The sequence below is a fragment of the Phyllostomus discolor genome, chromosome 6, assembly GCF_004126475.2.
Source record: "Phyllostomus discolor isolate MPI-MPIP mPhyDis1 chromosome 6, mPhyDis1.pri.v3, whole genome shotgun sequence".
Lineage (NCBI taxonomy): Eukaryota > Metazoa > Chordata > Mammalia > Chiroptera > Phyllostomidae > Phyllostomus > Phyllostomus discolor.
This window is the reverse complement of record NC_040908.2, coordinates 12,463,565-12,480,180: the sequence shown is the minus strand read 5'-3', so window position 1 is coordinate 12,480,180 and position 16,616 is coordinate 12,463,565. Positions and strand designations below refer to the sequence as shown.

Below are 16,616 nucleotides of genomic sequence, written 5' to 3'. Positions count from 1 at the left end.
TCAGAGAGGTCACGATATTGACATGAAAAGCAGTAGTTCACTTCCCTCACTGCTGGGTCTAAGCTGCTTTTGTGAATTTTTTTAAGACTAGTTTGCCCATAGTGTTCCTGTAAATACAGGGTGTGCTCACTGTACTATAAACTTGTTTTTCGCATGTGTTTTATGATTGATTTACTAGCACTAGAAAACGTGGTCTCTTTTGCCTTTAGGAATGGGAAGCATGCCCAACCTATCCGTTCCTCAGCCATTGCCTCCAGTCGCACCTATAGCAACAGCCTTGTCCCCTGCGACTTCAGGGACCACCCTTCCTCCCTTAATGATGCCTGCTCCCCTCGTGCCTTCTGTTAGCACTTCATCATTACCAAATGGAACTGCCAGTCTCATCCAGCCTTTGTCCATTCCTTATTCTTCTTCAAGTAAGTACTGTATGTCTGAGTCAATATTTCGTATGAAGAAAGAAATCGTTATCTTCATGCTCTAATAGAGGCACGTTTTCTTCATAATTTGTGATCATTGTTTAGCGTGAACCTTTTTCATCTTTCTTTTCTTTTTTTCTTTTTTTAGCATTGCCTCATACGTCATCTTACAGTGTGATGATGGGAGGATTTGGTGGTGCTAGTATACAGAAAGCCCAGTCTCTGATTGATTTAGGGTCCAGTAGGTATGAATACTTAAACTTCCAACTTGTTGTGCTTTTAATAAGGAGTATTTAACAAATGACTATTTGTTTAAAGCTCTGAGCTTATCCAGGTTTACTTTATAATGACCTGATGTAAATTTACTATTCATAAATTACATAAAATAATTTTTTTTATTTTTAGAACTATTAAATGCCTGTGGTATTTTACTTTTGAAAAATGTTCCATGTATGCCCTGACTGGTGTGGCTCAGTGGGTTGGGCATTGTCTTGCAAACTGAAAGGTCACTGGTTCCATTTCTGGTCAGGACACATGCTTGGGTTATGGGCCATGTCCCCAGTTGGGAGCGGTGTGCAAGAGGCAACCAGTGGATGTTTCTCACTTCAATGGCGCTCGCGCGTGCGCGCTCTCTCTCTCTCTCTCTCTCTCTCTCCCTTCCTCTTCCTCCCTTACTCTCTTTCTGAAACTAAATAAATAAAATCTTTTAAAAAATGTTTCATGTAAACTAAAAGTATTTTGCTGTATTTGTAATCAACTAATTTTTTTGCCCAGAGCTACATGTTTTTCCTTTAAGTGATGTATGTTTCTTAAAACATCTTATAGTCATTTTACATTATTAATTTCTTTCTTGAGCAAATTCTGCTGATTGAGTATCCTTTAATTTCAAAAAATATCAATGTTTACTCACCACCCCTTGTATAAATCACAATAATGGTCTTTTTATAAATTTAAAAAATTTTTTTCAGTTACAGGTGACATTCAGTATTAGTTTCAGGTGTACAGCACAGTGGCCAGACATTTACACAGCTTATGAGGTGGTGATCCTCCTGACAAGTCCGGCCGCCCCTGCCGCCATGCACAGTCATTGCAGTATTACTGACTGTGTCCCTGTGTTAACCTCTTCAACCTTTTTTACCCAGCCCCAAAACCCACCTCCCACCTGGCAACCATCAGTTTGTTCTCTGTGCAGTGAATTTTTCTTTTTCGTTTGTTCCTTTATTCATTTTTTAGATTCCACATATAAGTGAAATCATGTGGTATTTGTCTTTTCCATATTTCACTTAGCATAATACCCTCTAGGTCCATCCTTACTGTTGCAAATGGTAAGAGTTCATTCTTTTTAAGGCCTAGTAATATTCCATTGTTTATATATACCACATTTTCTGTATCCAGTTTTCTCACAATAATGCTCTTTAAAGCACTGACCCAGAAGAATCTTTGTATCCTAGCTTAACCACTCACTGTGTAACCTTTTTCCCCCCTCAACATCACTAAGCCGCAGTTTGCCCATATGAAAACTGGAACAGTAGTACCATTGAAGTTTATCAGGAGGAGTAGAGGTAATTTTATAAAGGCCCCAGCATAATAGGTTCTTGATAAATGGTAGTTCTGTACTTCATATGGTATTTGCTTTCCTAAGAATAAGGATAATTGCTTGAATTTTTTCAGTATCAAATACAGCAGCAGTTACTATTGTATTATAGAAGGTATGATTCTTAATTTGTCTTATAAAGTTTAACTAAATGTATTTTATTTAGTAACATAAACATTTTAAATAAATTTTGTTACAGCTCAACTTCCTCAACTGCTTCACTCTCAGGGAACTCGCCCAAGACTGGGACCGCAGAGTGGGCAGTTCCGCAGCCTTCAAGATTAAAATATCGGCAGAAATTCAATAGTCTTGACAAAAGCATGAGCGGATACCTCTCAGGTAAGTGGCATACAATGCTTAAGAATGTGAAAGAGTTGAAGTTTTTTATGTGGGCTTTTGTTGAACTTTGATTTTATTTTGTACTTTGTAACTCATCTAAAGTTTTAACATAAAAAAATTGATAGGCATTGGATAAATACAAATGTAAGTTGTATAAGAGTTCAAAGATGGATATACCATTGTTTTCTTCAAAGTTCTTGCGATAGAGTTGAGCACACAGATACACACTGAAAAGACCTCGCCCTTGAGAAGACCAAACCTCGTCTTCCAGTGTAGGGAGTGAATGGAGAACTGGCCTGGCAAGAGGCCGTGTGTGGGACATAGCCTCAGCTCAATTCCCTGAGAATCCCCCTCCTCATGGGTCCTCTCTGTCTGTTCTTCCTGAAACCTCATGTGAGCATCGCTCATGCTTTCATGCTTGAACCAAAATGTACCCATAAAACTTGACCTTAGATCCCCATAGAATATTTGCATTCATGCTAGAACAGACATTCAAACTTTCCTAATTGAGCATAGTGAAGAGCATGTAAAGAGGATAATAGGCAAGTAGAATTCCTGCCTTCTAACTTCCCCCTCTCTTTACTCAGCAATGAATTACAATTTAGGCCAAGTAAAATCAATGTTTAAAAGTAATAGAGCTTTAAAATGCTAGGGAACATAGGATGGAATATATTAATACTAATGAGATCAGATAAAACAGCTTATAGGAGGGGAACGGTTAGGATTTGGACAGCTAGAGCTTGAAGATGAGGGCATTTGAGGGTGGCAGAGAATGCTTAAAAGCAAAAAGTACATGGCATGTTTAGAGAATGAGAAGAAGTCTGTGAAATAGGAGTGTAAGATCTCTAGTTGTGCAGTGGGGCAAGGAAGCAATAAGGTTTTAGGAATTGATGGACAGGCAAAAATATGCAGCATTTTCTTTAAAGATACATATCAATGTGATGAAACCTTTTTTTTTTTTAAGCAAGGGGATGTGCACACAAAAATCAGGAGAACACATCTTCAAAGCATTTAGTAATGATTTAGTTTTTAAGTTGGGTGTTAGGTTCACGGGTGACTTTTATTATTTTACTTTCTAACTTATAAATACACTATTTTACATGTATCAAACATTAATAACTAAAATTTTCTATAATTTTATGAAATTGTATGAAGCAAGGTATACTATATTTTTAAGTAACCCTTTTAAAAAACAAAACAAAACATTTTAACCTCTCTGAAAGAGGCTCTGAAAGCCTCTGGAAGGCTCCCATCAGTGGTGTGTCAACACTGTGTCATGGTTTTATTGTCAGTGTTTTTTTCTGTCTTAGTGTTATATAAAGTAATGGTGTATCTTATAATCAGTGGCATCTTAGCTTCTGTGAAATATGGTATTCAAACATACTTAAGATTAATATAAGGTTGTGATTCTCATTTGAAAAAATGAACTTGTTTGGGCCCTATTTGGCATTAAAGAAGTTTCTGTATTCAAATTAATAAAAGTAGACTAAAGTCACATGTATAAAAATGTTCATGGCAGCTTTATTTAAAATATACAAAAAAGAGCCCTCGCTGGTGTGGCTCAGTGGATTGAGTGCTGGCCTGCAAGTTGGAAGGTCACTGGTTTGATTCCCAGTCAGGGCACACATCTGGGTTATAGGCCAAGTCCCCAATTTAGAGCATGCAACAGGCAACCAGTCAATGTTATCTCCAGCTCATTGACATTTCTCTCCCTCTCTTTCTCCTTCCCTTCATGTCTTTCTAAAAATAAATAAATAAAGTTTTTTTTAAAGTATCCAAAAAAGAAACAGTCTAAATGTCCATTAACATGAGAAGGATAAATAAATTGTCATGTATTTTTATAACAATACAGCAATAAAAATGAATGAACTTCTGATACTTGCAGCAACATGGGTGCATTTCACAGATACTGTATTGAATGAAGGAAGCCTGGTACACATGATCCACACTGTTTAATTCATTCATGTGAGTCTGGAGGACAGAAAGCCTAGTTGGTGGTGATAGAAACCAGAGTGGCGTAGTTACTCTGTTGGGAAGGGGCCCTGCCCAGACCCCCTGAGGTGCAGGAAACATTCTGTATCTTCATACAGGTGTTGGCTGCATGTGTGCGTACCGTGTAGAAACTCATCTTGCAGTACACTTGAGATTAGTACACTATGTATGTGTTTCAAACATACGTGTAAACAAAGATGCATTTGTGTTGGAATATGAAGAAAATGATCTCCTAATGTTACTTTATTTGCATATGCCACACTGTATAAAGGTTGTACAATGTTTTGTTTTTAGTGAATGTTGTTATTCTTAGATCTATTAGAATAAAGCTGTGTATCCATAGTTAAGGGAAGGACTGGTTGTTTTTTTTTAAAAGAGAAGTTGCTTCCATTGTCCTCAGGTAAATGAGGACAGGATTGACCTAGCCTTATATGCTGTGCTTTGATCAGTGAATGTTGGTGATCTGATTTTTTTCCTTTTATTGTTCTTCTCCTTCTCCTAAATCTTAATCATGATCTATTTAAATTAATTCATTGACTCAAATATTTCTTGAGTCTCATATTTCCCAGGCACTGTGTGGAGAGAAAGAAGACAGGGCCCATATCTTTGAAGAGCCCATAGCAGTAGGTGGCATAATCACAGAATTTGATTAGTGGCTTAAAGGTGCTGTCATTAATATAGATGAGAAAGTAACTAGTTCTGAGGATATAAAAAAGAGTTCCATGGAAGAGATGACATTTGAGGTGGATCTTGGAGGATAAATAGACTGCCAGGTAGAGAATGGAGGGACTGGCGGCATAGGCACAGGAAACAGGATATCCAAAGGATTGGCAGGCCCACGGTGTACCTGTTCAAGTGAGCTTTTCTTGGGAGAGCACTCTGCTGGCTGGCTGTAGCCCTTTGTATTGTTCAGCCCTGGCCTGCACACATGTAAGCCTCCCGCCAGTGTGCTTTTAACCATTTACATTCCTTCCCTTCCTCCTCCTGTCTGCTGTCACCTAATGCTAAGGGATCTGCTCTGCTGTCTTTGTCCAAGAGCTGCAGCCTTAGTGACTGAACCCTTTCTCATGCTTGAAATAGCCTTCCATTTCTCTATATTGGAGGAATCCTCCTTTTAACACAAAAACATCCTCAAAGCTCACTGAGGAATAGTTGGGTGAGGCTCTGAGCTATCTCCAGCGTTTTTTCCTTACGTGATTTCTATTAAATGGATTTTTTAAAAAGAAGAATGAAAGTTTTTAAGTGATATAAACATCCACTTGCATAGTACATGGTATATTTGTGTTTGTTCCATATAGTATATGTGGCTTTGATTAAGCAGACCTGTGTTCAAAGCTCAGTGAAATACTGGGTTTAGTGGCACTTGTGCTACTTTTGTAGCGGGAGCTGTTGCTGAGGAAGAGTTGGCAGAAGCACTGCCTGCTCCCTTCTGTACAGAGGTGTTTGGACCAGCCTCGACTCAGGCTGGACCCAGAGCAGGGCCTGGCTGCTCTGGCTGCTGAGCCTGAGAGTTGGAGCAGCTGCTGCACTGACTAGAGAGACCGTCTCCAGAGAAGCCCGTGATTTCATCCGTAATCAGGAAACCTCAGATTAGCGCACCGGGAGTGAATGCTCCTCTTGTGCAGACAGGGATTTTCTGTTCTGGAGTGCTTTCACTGAAGATTAGGAAGCCTGTAACAGAAACATAGTTTTGTTTTCTCACTCACTGATGGAGAGAAAAGTTGGACAGTAAGCATCAAGTGAATGTTAACCATTATACTGTTGGATGCCACCACATAAGTCCCCACTGCACCTTAGATAAACAACTTGGATTCAACTTTGTTCATTACTTTAGCAAATATTTATTGAGCATCTATGTACCAGGCACAGGGCATACATTAGTGAATAAAGCAGTCACGGTTTTTGTCTTTATAGAACTTAGCATAATAGGGGAAAGACAAATAGATAAATGAGCAAATGAATGTTACATTACAGATTGTGGTATGAGATATGAAGAAAATGAAAAGGAAATGATAGGGTGGACAGAGAAGGCCTTCTAACAATGTAACGTGAATTTGTGACTTCATGGGCGAGAAGGCCCAGATGCACAATGACTTAGAATTGTAAGACTTGATGTTGGGTGTGGGTGGTCAGGAGAGGGGGGCTCAAGGATGACTCTGATTTGTGGCTTGACCCACTCATTGAATGGACAGTGATGCCAGGGAAGGGAAGACAGGGAGAATGGTTTGGGCGAAGATTAGGAAGAGAGGTATGGACGGGGTTTAAGAGAGTAGTTTTATACATATTTGGTTTGAGACCCTTGTGAAATACATAAGTAGATTTTTCAGTTGCACATAGAAGTCTAAACTTAGAGGAGAGGTTTGGGCTAGGGATGTACATTTGGGAATCACCGGCCTCTAGGTGCTATTTAAAGTCATAGGAGTGGATATGAATAGACAGAAAAGAATGTCCAGGACAGGTCCTTGGGGATGCCAGCATTGTCAAATCGAGAGGAAGAGAAAGGAATGATCAGAGAGGTAGGAGGAGATCTGAAAATGCTGGGGGAGCTGTGCTTCCCGTTGCAGCGGGTGCACAAGGAGTCTCCAGAACTTGTCCTCGCAGTGCTGTCTGAACTGGTGGCTCAGTCCTTCCTGTCACTGGTGTACCGTTACCTTCTGAAAGGACGGGGGAGCATTTGGCTCCACTAATCCTAGATTTTAAATTGCTTGGGGGCAGGGAATGTGTTTGTTTTGATGACGACTTTGATGTTGAAGCCCCTAGGGTAGCAGCAGTGTTATTTTACAAGTACAGTTGTTTAGTATTTTGCGTGACTTTAAAGAGGCTAAAGAATTTTCCTTTTTAAAAAATGTTTTTCCCGCTCAATCAGGTTTTCAAGCTAGAAATGCCCTTCTTCAATCAAATCTTTCCCAAACTCAGCTAGCTACTATTTGGTGAGTTTGCCTATTAATTATGATTTTTAAATATTTATCCTCTATTATAAGAAAGGTATTGTTTCTGTAAAAGTTTGTGTCTCAAAGATGTTCCATAGAAGTAGCTATCTGAAAGTTAACACAACTTTGGAAGCAAATGTAATTGAGCAAAATGTTACTATTCTTGAGAATTTGGCACTTAATTATCTTACAAGTAAAACTAGTTTACTTTTATATAATGCCTTCTGTGGAGAATTAGAGACTAACTCATTTTTAATGTAGAATTAAATGTGACTTAATAGGTGAATTAACCATGAAAAAAGACATTCCACCTTTTCAGAAGGAATAGTTTTCTTTCTATTTAAAAGTTTCTTTCCTCTCTTTTGTGATATGAAACGAGGGATAAAACTTAGCTCACTTCTCTGTATCCCTGTGCATTTCACTAAAATAGGTTATGGTAACTATTTTACGATCATTATTTTTGTTTTTAAAATTTAAAAATTGAATTCTTTTGAAACTATTTTACTCCAAATTAAGATTTTCTTTCTCAGGTGTGAATTTTCACATTTTCTTTAGGACTCTGGCTGACATTGATGGTGACGGACAGCTAAAAGCTGAAGAGTTTATCCTGGCGATGCACCTCACTGACATGGCCAAAGCTGGACAGCCCTTGCCCCTGACGTTACCTCCTGAGCTGGTCCCTCCGTCCTTTCGGTGCGCGCCTCTGCGGGGGAGGGGGGTGGCCTCGATCCCCTGGCAGACATTAGTGTTACTTTGGGGTTTCCACTGGTTTAGAGAGAGTTAAACGTTTACACTGATATTTGATTTTGGATTTAATGAATTATGCCGAGAAGGAATAGGTATTAGAAGTAGGTATGTTTTCATTGTGTTATTGATAAGAAAACTGACGACTGAAGAGATTTAGAATAAATTTACCTAAGTACAGCAATTGGCTGAACCATGATTTGAATCCAGATCTTTCTGGTTTGACTCCATGTATTGCTGCTGTTCACTGTAATTATATATGAACCATGCTGTGTTTAAATATCTTTAATATTGATACTGTATTCTGAATATTAACCTGCTCTGGTCATTAGAAGTCTGTATAGTCTAGTCTAAAAATTGCATGTTGCTTAATTTGTTTGTTACTTGCTTTTCTTAGAGGAGGGAAGCAAATCGATTCTATTAATGGAACTCTGCCTTCATATCAGAAAATACAAGAAGAAGAACCTCAGAAAAAATTACCAGGTAACATTGAGTGTCTAAGCTGTATATTTATAGTGAGTTGTCTTAAATTTTACCTTGAAATATAAATGAATATTTGGAGTTTTTACATTTTAAATATTTTACATGCCATAAGAGAAACTATTTCATGAATGGGATGAACTTTGACATCGATAAAATGGAAAGTATGCAAGAGGAAGAGACTGTGTATATATGGCAAGACTATGTGTATTAGACATCCTAAAGTGTTTCTTCTACTTTAGGAGAAAATATTAGAGCAAGCTTTGTACTGAAATCTTTAGTTTTAAAAAAAGTTTAAATATTGGTTAAAAAAATACATGTGTAGATATTTTAAAATATTAAAAAGTTAATGGCGCATATCAAATAAAACAAATACACAGCCAGCCAGCTTTGGTTGTCCTTAAAGAAAATGCTGAGAAAAAAGTTGAAAAGTATTTTTATTGGCAGGAATAGTTAAAATTACTTCTCTCTTGGGTGGATTCACACTTACAAATTTTTTTTCTAGAAATAAGTGTTCTTAGAATAGAAATATTTTACTATTTGCATTTGAGGTAAAATTATTCTCAGGAGAAGTATGCAGAGGGTAATAGCATTTAAATGGCCACAAGACATGAGGATGTTGAAAATGGAGTGTGGGATGTGCGGGCTCTTCATGTGTAAGGATGCTTACAATGTCCCTCATGTAGTTACGTTTGAGGACAAGCGGAAAGCCAACTATGAGCGGGGAAACATGGAACTGGAGAAGCGACGCCAAGCCCTGATGGAGCAGCAACAGAGGGAGGCAGAGCGCAAAGCCCAGAAAGAAAAGGAAGAGTGGGAACGAAAACAGAGAGAATTACAAGAGCAAGAATGGAAGAAGCAACTTGAGTTAGAAAAACGCTTGGAGAAGCAGAGGGAATTGGAGCGACAACGGGAGGAGGAACGGAGAAAAGAGATAGAAAGACGAGAGGTTACCTTTAAGTTATTTCCTAAGAAAATCATCACATTTAATAAGTGGTTATGTTTCTTTCAATTGAAAAATGGTTGGTTTTGTTGTGGCTTTTCCTCTGCCTCAAGCATTCTTGCTTGTCTCACACAAATCTGGATCTTGGCCGTGAGGGGTTTTCAGATGACGTCCCAGAGGAGAGTTGATTGCGGAGCAGAGTGAGGGGAGCCAGGGCTGGTAAGCCAGAGGAAGGAGTCAGTTTGATCAGATCAGTAAGTGAACGTAAGCTTAGGGCCCAGAGTTAAGTGAACAAGGAATTAGAAAGAGAGAGATGAGTCAAAGGTCTGGTGAGGAATCAAGAGGCTGGGCTTCCCAGGTCCTTGGGATAAATAGTGTTGTGAGGGGTTCCTAGGAGGGCTGGCTGTGTTTAGAGGGCTGGGAACGGAGCGCTGCAAATTACAGTGACACAAATATTATGAGTAGAAGTCGCTTCTTCCCTGGTAACCAGAATAAAGGTGTAGGTATTCCTATGAACATAATATTTTTTAGGAAATCATCCTTTCGTTTATTAAGAGAAAAGTTACTACAACAAGATGAGGGTCCTGTGAATCAATCAGTAAGTCTGAAGGCTGAAGTCACTTTCGTGGATATTCTTCAGATTAGTCCCGTTGATAAAACTAGGTCTGCCCCGTGACCCATGGGCATTCCAGCCCTGCCTCACTTTCATTTTGTCACCCCATCAGTGTTTGAATGATGCAAAATTGTTCCTTTAGAAATTAACGTCAATTCATTATTTCAGGCAGCAAAACAGGAACTTGAAAGACAGCGTCGTTTGGAGTGGGAGAGAATTCGTAGACAGGAGCTTCTCAGCCAGAGGAATAGAGAACAGGAAGAAATTGTCAGGTTGAACTCTAAAAAGAAGAGTCTTCACCTCGAGTTGGAAGCACTGGTACGGCTAAAGTTTAATAACTGAGATTTATCTGAGTGATGCTGGAATTACCTGTTGAAAATGTCATTGTTTTTTAAATCTACCTCTAGAATACATTATGTTTTAATGTAATTAAGCAGTTATATTTTCGTATGTGCTTTTTAACTGGACAGTATAGTTTATTAAGAAAGGATAAGTGACTCAAAATGCTGAGAATTGTGTGGTCTGAGTTCAGATGCTGATAAGCCATGCCTCTTGGGCAAGACATTCCCTTCTCTGTGCCTCACTCCTCCCATCTGTGAAGTAAAAAGTTGTGCTCTCTCAGGAGCTTTCTGTCTTCACACCGGCCTCTGAAGGCGGCCTGCAGGGGACGAGCTAAAGGCGGGGGCAGGAAGCCACGGAGCCAGGGCAGGGCTAGCTTTCCCCAGCTCTTCTGCGCTTCGCAGCAGGGAGGCACCACACCTATCCGCTTTCCTTTTCCCGGCCTTTTAACTGAGATTTACTTGGGAAAAAGGGTTCTACTGCTAAAAAGGAAAAATGATTTGCAACTGATGTCATAAATGGTCTATGACAATTCCTTCCAGTTCTGTAGGACTGGCAGTTAAGCTGATATTGGCCGTTATACTTACTAATTGTTACACACCAGATGTCAGAGGGTCAGGTTCTTAAAGACTTTGAAATGCAAGGTGAGAAGTTATAACGGGTCTGGGTAAGACATACTATTCTACTACAACCCTATAATCCCATAAGATAAAAAGGGTCTGCCCTGGCTGGTATAGCTCAGTGGATTGAGTGTGGGCTGCGAACCAAAGGGGGTCACCAGCTCGATTCTCAGTCAGGGTACATGCCTGGGTTGCAGGCCAGGTCTCTAGTACAGGGTGTGTGAGAGGCAACCACACATTGATATTTCTTTCCCTCTTTCTCCTTCCTCTTCCTCTCTCTCTAAAAATGAATAAATAAAATCTTTTTTTAAAAAGTATTCTTAAAAAATAAAGATAAAAGGTCTGGGTAAGGTGTACTATTTTACTGTGACCCTATAAAATGTAAAGGGTCTGGGTAAGGCATGCTATTCTATGACCCTAAAATCCCATAAGGCTCATCTGATAGTATAGTAAGGTTTTGCAAAAATGCATGTGCAGCCATGTGGTAGAGCCAAATTCAGGTCTTAAGTATTTGGTGGATGATTTGAATTACATTTTTAAAATTATAACAATATTTTTAGTTACAAGGGTACTATTTTATGCCTTCAAATGAATAGGAAAGCATACCACAATTGTTAATCATGCCACAGTGGTACAAAATAGGCCTAAAAAAACTTGAACTTCTTTGTGTAGCTAATTGGGTATCTGTCTAAAGTATCATCTTGTCTATATATTTTTCCTTAAAAACATAATGGGAAGAGACCTTGAGATGGACGATTTTTCCCTCAAGAACCGGGGCAGCAATGTGCCAGGCAGTAGTGTGGACTGTGGTGCAGAGTCTGAAAAGGCCCAGGGCCTGTAAGCACGCCTGCTGGGGAAGATAACGTGAGCTCTGGGATGGACGCAGCACGTTCCCTTTAGATTGTGTTCTCAAGTGAAATTTGGATTACCAGTGTTCTTAAATCAGGGGTCTTATTTCTCTTCCCCCCACTGTAATGTTTGCTAAGGCTGCCATAGCAAAATACCACAGACCAGGTGGCTTAAACAATGGACATTTATTTTCTCAAAGTCCAAGATCAAGGTGTTAGCAGGTTTTGTTTTCTTTGAGGCCTCTCTGCTTGCAGATGGCCACCTTCCTGCTGTGTCCTCACCTGGTCTTTCCTCTGCCTCTGCGTCTCTGTTACCTCTTTTGTGTCCAAATTTTCTCTTCTTATAAGGACACCAATCAGATTGGAATAGGGCCCACTTATTTGACCTCATTTAACCCTTAATTGCTTCTTTAAAGGCCCTGTCTCCAAATACAGTCACATTGTAAGGCACTGGAGGTTAGGATATAACATGAACTGGGGGGGGGGGGGGGGGACAGTTCTCCGCCCATAACACCTCACCCTTCTTTTTAGCCTCCACTGAGAATCTCTGATTTCAATTTTTCCCCTACTACTCAGAAATAAGCGGGGAAAGGAATATTTTTATAGGAAGAGAGAATTGTAGCCAAAAGCCCTCCTGGATACTGTTTCATTAGAGGAAATTAGCAGCATTGAGGGTAGAAATAGAAGCTCAAAGAATGTATGCTAAATGCCACATGCTAAATTTATTATTTATTGTTCTTTGAGATTGTCTCTATTTTAATGTTATGAATTAATGCCTCAGTGCTGAACTCAGAAAAAATCATTGCGTGTTGTATTTGTGCTTTCTCATCCTAATACATGGGTTCTTGTGCTCTGAAAGTGGTGCGTTTCTGCTAACAATTCTCGAGTCAACAGTTACAACTCAAAGACATACTCCACTTGGTTTTAGGCGTTTATCTGAGACTGAGTATAAATGACATTTAAAAATTTAAAGTAAAAATATTTTCCTCATAACATTTTTCGTTAGCATTTTATCATACCATATATCTATATGCTCTTCCTACAGAATGGCAAACACCAGCAGATCTCAGGCAGACTCCAAGACGTCCGACTCAGAAAACAAACTCAAAAGACTGAGCTGGAAGTTCTGGATAAGCAGTGTGACCTGGAGATTATGGAGATCCGGCAACTCCAGCAAGAGCTTCAGGTAAGTCCCGTGCTTCATAATTACCCTTAAATGTGAACAGTTACTAATAATTCTTCCTAATAGAGTGGTTTTTGCTTTGGGATCGAGAACCCCTTTGAGTCTCTAATAGAATAGAACCATCTTCCCAGAAGGATGTGAATATGCACAGTCTGGTGTACGATATCAGGAAGCTCGCAGACCCCTAAAACTGGTAGACATCCAGTTAGTATTTATTCATAAATGGACATTTATCACCTTGTGTTTTAGGTCTTAAATAAACACATACATATACATATACATATATATATATATATATGTATATATACATATATATATGGTTATTGCTACTACTCTTAGGACATTTTTTTTCTTTTTTTTTTTTTTTCAATATTTTGTTGAGGATTTTAGTGTCTATGTTCATCAGTGATATTGGCCTGTAGTTTTCTTTCTTTGTTGTGCCTTTATCTGGTTTTGGGATACTCCTAGGAAATTTTGAAATAGCATTATTCTTTTCAGAATTATGGTGAGAATGTTGGATATGTCCCTCAGGGGCCTGGTAGTTCTTTTCTTTACTTGTGCATTTGGATCTCGTTCATGTACTAGAGTTTGCAGAACGGGAGCTCTGGAAGCATGCTGTAATGCCTCCTCTGTATATGGACTGGCAGTTAATCAGCTGTTTTTTCACTTTGTCACAGCAGATACAGGCAAAGGCCAAATAACATTTCCCATCTGACTTAAAGCTGCTTCCTTGGTCATCCCGAGTTTTCATTCCCTCTTTGATTTGTGCTCATTGATTCCAGAGTGTCGTGGCCTGCTTACACATGCCCCGTAGCGCAGACACCAGAGGCACCTCTTAGCCTGGCCCCTGTTGTCCCTCAGTGTGCTGAGAATTGTAAGGTGTCCAGGTGTACCCCCTCAATAGAGGCTTTCTTCACCACCTGTTAATTTCAGCCAATCACTTATCAATGGATTTACGTTTAAATATTTGTATTTCCAATCATGCGTACTTCCATTCTAGTTTATGCATAAGTTGTGAGTAGTTTACAACTACGAACTGTTCCTATACTAAGTTTCAAGAGTGATTAAATCATGTTTTGAAGTTTGCAAAAAATGTGTAGACATTACAAAGTTAATCAAGCACTACGTTTTCTTTCTATAAGGAATATCAAAATAAGCTTATCTATTTGGTACCTGAGAAGCAATTACTAAATGAAAGAATTAAAAACATGCAGCTCGGTAATACACCTGGTAAGTCTCTAAGGTTTGTTTTGCTTTTTATTCTCTCCTGAATGACTATCAGTCATATTCTCTTACTTTTTAAGATAGCATAATTCTATTATAAATAATGTTTTTTGTCTTTTGTTGAACATTTCAAATTAACGTGAATAATATCACAGATGTTAGAGCATTATATTAATAAAATTAAATGAAAAATAAGTATTGTGGTATGTCTTTCTATCTTGATAAGATTTTTATTAATATATTTCAAATATCAATCAAATAAAATGTTAGACTACAATTAAACAAGACCTAGGTCTGACTCCAGCACAACACTGTATGTGCATTTTGGCCAAATCCTGCACGAATTACAAAGAACTGTTCGGGAGTAGACATTGCTATGTGGCTAAATCTGGGGGATTCTAGGGTGACAGTGTACAGTAGTGGTAGGCCCAAGCAGAACGTTGTGCCCTTCCCAGATCTCTTACATCATCCAGCTCTGATTCACATAAAGAGTTTTACCAGCCTGCGCCTCTGATACCTGTGGAACAAAATATGCTAATTTCTGGGGATGTGACATTTTTCTTGATTCAAGTCCCAACAAGAAACGATTTTTTAAAAATCTACATTGAATAGAATTGCCCATAACAATGTAGCAGGAAGGTTTATTTAAAGGAAAGTCAATCTGCAAATGTTGTGTTAGAACTAGCTACAGTATCCTACGTATCTCCCATTGAATATCTGATTGAGTATCTGTCAGTCTTTCCCATCCAGGGCCCGTTATTACATTTTTGGCTGTTTAGAAGTTCCAGTTAATAGCATCCCTCTTTTTCCCCAAGTTCTCAACAAATTGAGAAACAAAGCAAAGGAAAAAGACATATGAGAGGCCAAAATATCACCTCATTGTTGGTAAAGCTGATACAGGACAGCATGGCCTACCTGTGAGTGGAACAGCTGCACCCGTAAAACACTGGATGCATGAACGGAATGCAGGTTTCCTGCGGGCAGTCACGAGGGCAATGGTGTAGACTGTGTATGCCCAGTTCGCTATCTTGAGTTTACCAACTAATGAAGAGGGTGGGAAGAAGCTGGGAATAGGGTGCTAGTGAAGGGCCCTTTACCGCATGAAAGAAACACCAGGAGTAGAGGCGTTCACTCTTCTGAACTATTCTTTACCGTGTCTCCCACCTTGCAGCACTAGGGTCTGTCCATGTCTCTTCTCAGACCACCTTTCTTGCATGTGATTCGTTTCTTGGTTGTTCAGAGTGTATCTGCTCCCACCTCACCCTCCACCCCTCCACGGCCATTCCAGAGGCAGGGTGAGCCAGCCCTCCAGGTCTGTGCAGTGGCAGAAAGTATGTCAGCACCCTCGCCATTGTTGCTAGTCTTTGGATTGTGAGTGGGTTATAGAAGACGTCTTGTTGGGGACCTGGTAGAGCTACTCTTTCTCTGTACAGTGTGATCCAGTTCAGCTTTTTATGTGTCTGTCTGTCTATTTATTATTCCTATAGTTCCATTCAAAATACTAAGCTTTTGTTTGGAATTCGTAGAGTGCCCTGTGTCTCTTAGATCTTCTTTCCATGCAGTTACTGTTTAAGATTACCAACCATGTGCCAAGCACCATGATAGACATTTTTCCGTACATTATTTTCTTTAATCTTTACAACAGGCCTGTGAGGTGGTTGTTATTCCCATAGTGCAGCTTGGGAACAGTGAGGATCGGAGAGATTAAATAGGTGCCCAAGAGGGTGCAGTAGTAGTCGTCAAATTCTCACCTGTCTGACTCTGGAGCCCACTGTGCTACCATGCTGTCTCTCTCTCTTCCAGTTGCCTAACACAGTGCTCACAGACAAACACAGTATTCAAGTTCAGTATTGGTATGTCTGTTGGTAGTGGTGTTCATTTTGAGAAGTACTAAGACTGTGTATGAACTGCTGTTTTTTACATTGCTTATCTCTCAGCTAGACTCTGAACTACTTGAGAGGATCCATGCATTAGCCTTCTCTTTTTTTCACCTGCCATTGAACATAGTGCGGGGCCTGCACGTAGTGGAAGTGCAGTTTAACGATTAAGTATGTGTTGAAATACTGGAAAGCTTCTAGAGCTATAAGAGAATTTGACAAAGTGCCTGGATAAAAAAATTCATATAAAGTTCAATAACTTTATATATCAAAAGTATTTAATTAGAAGTATAGTGAAAAAGGTCTAATTTACATTCACATTTTCATTATTATGAATAAAGAAGAAATATATAGTTCTAAACATTTACTTATAAAAGATTCCTGAATAAGTAAGTACATATTATGTTCCTGAATAAACCTGTTCAGAATTAGAAAGATGTCAGTTCTCTACCAATTCACCCACGTATTCAATTC

At 39.2% G+C, this 16,616-nt stretch overlaps 1 protein-coding gene across 5 annotated transcripts in view; it reads left to right on the top strand.

Moving 5' to 3' along the window:
• The window catches only part of ITSN2 (intersectin 2), a 115,495-nt gene that overhangs the window by 35,749 nt on the left and 63,130 nt on the right, over positions 1–16,616 (top strand). For all 5 annotated transcript variants that reach the window (XM_036027720.1, XM_028514540.2, XM_036027722.1 and 2 more), the window contains 10 exons: positions 210–416; positions 565–661; positions 2,210–2,349; positions 7,208–7,271; positions 7,827–7,964; positions 8,413–8,498; positions 9,182–9,444; positions 10,220–10,369; positions 12,904–13,044; positions 14,184–14,271. In XM_036027720.1, coding sequence (XP_035883613.1) covers positions 210–416; positions 565–661; positions 2,210–2,349; positions 7,208–7,271; positions 7,827–7,964; positions 8,413–8,498; positions 9,182–9,444; positions 10,220–10,369; positions 12,904–13,044; positions 14,184–14,271 — 1,374 coding nt within the window. The remainder of the gene's footprint in view (positions 1–209; positions 417–564; positions 662–2,209; positions 2,350–7,207; positions 7,272–7,826; positions 7,965–8,412; positions 8,499–9,181; positions 9,445–10,219; positions 10,370–12,903; positions 13,045–14,183; positions 14,272–16,616) is intronic.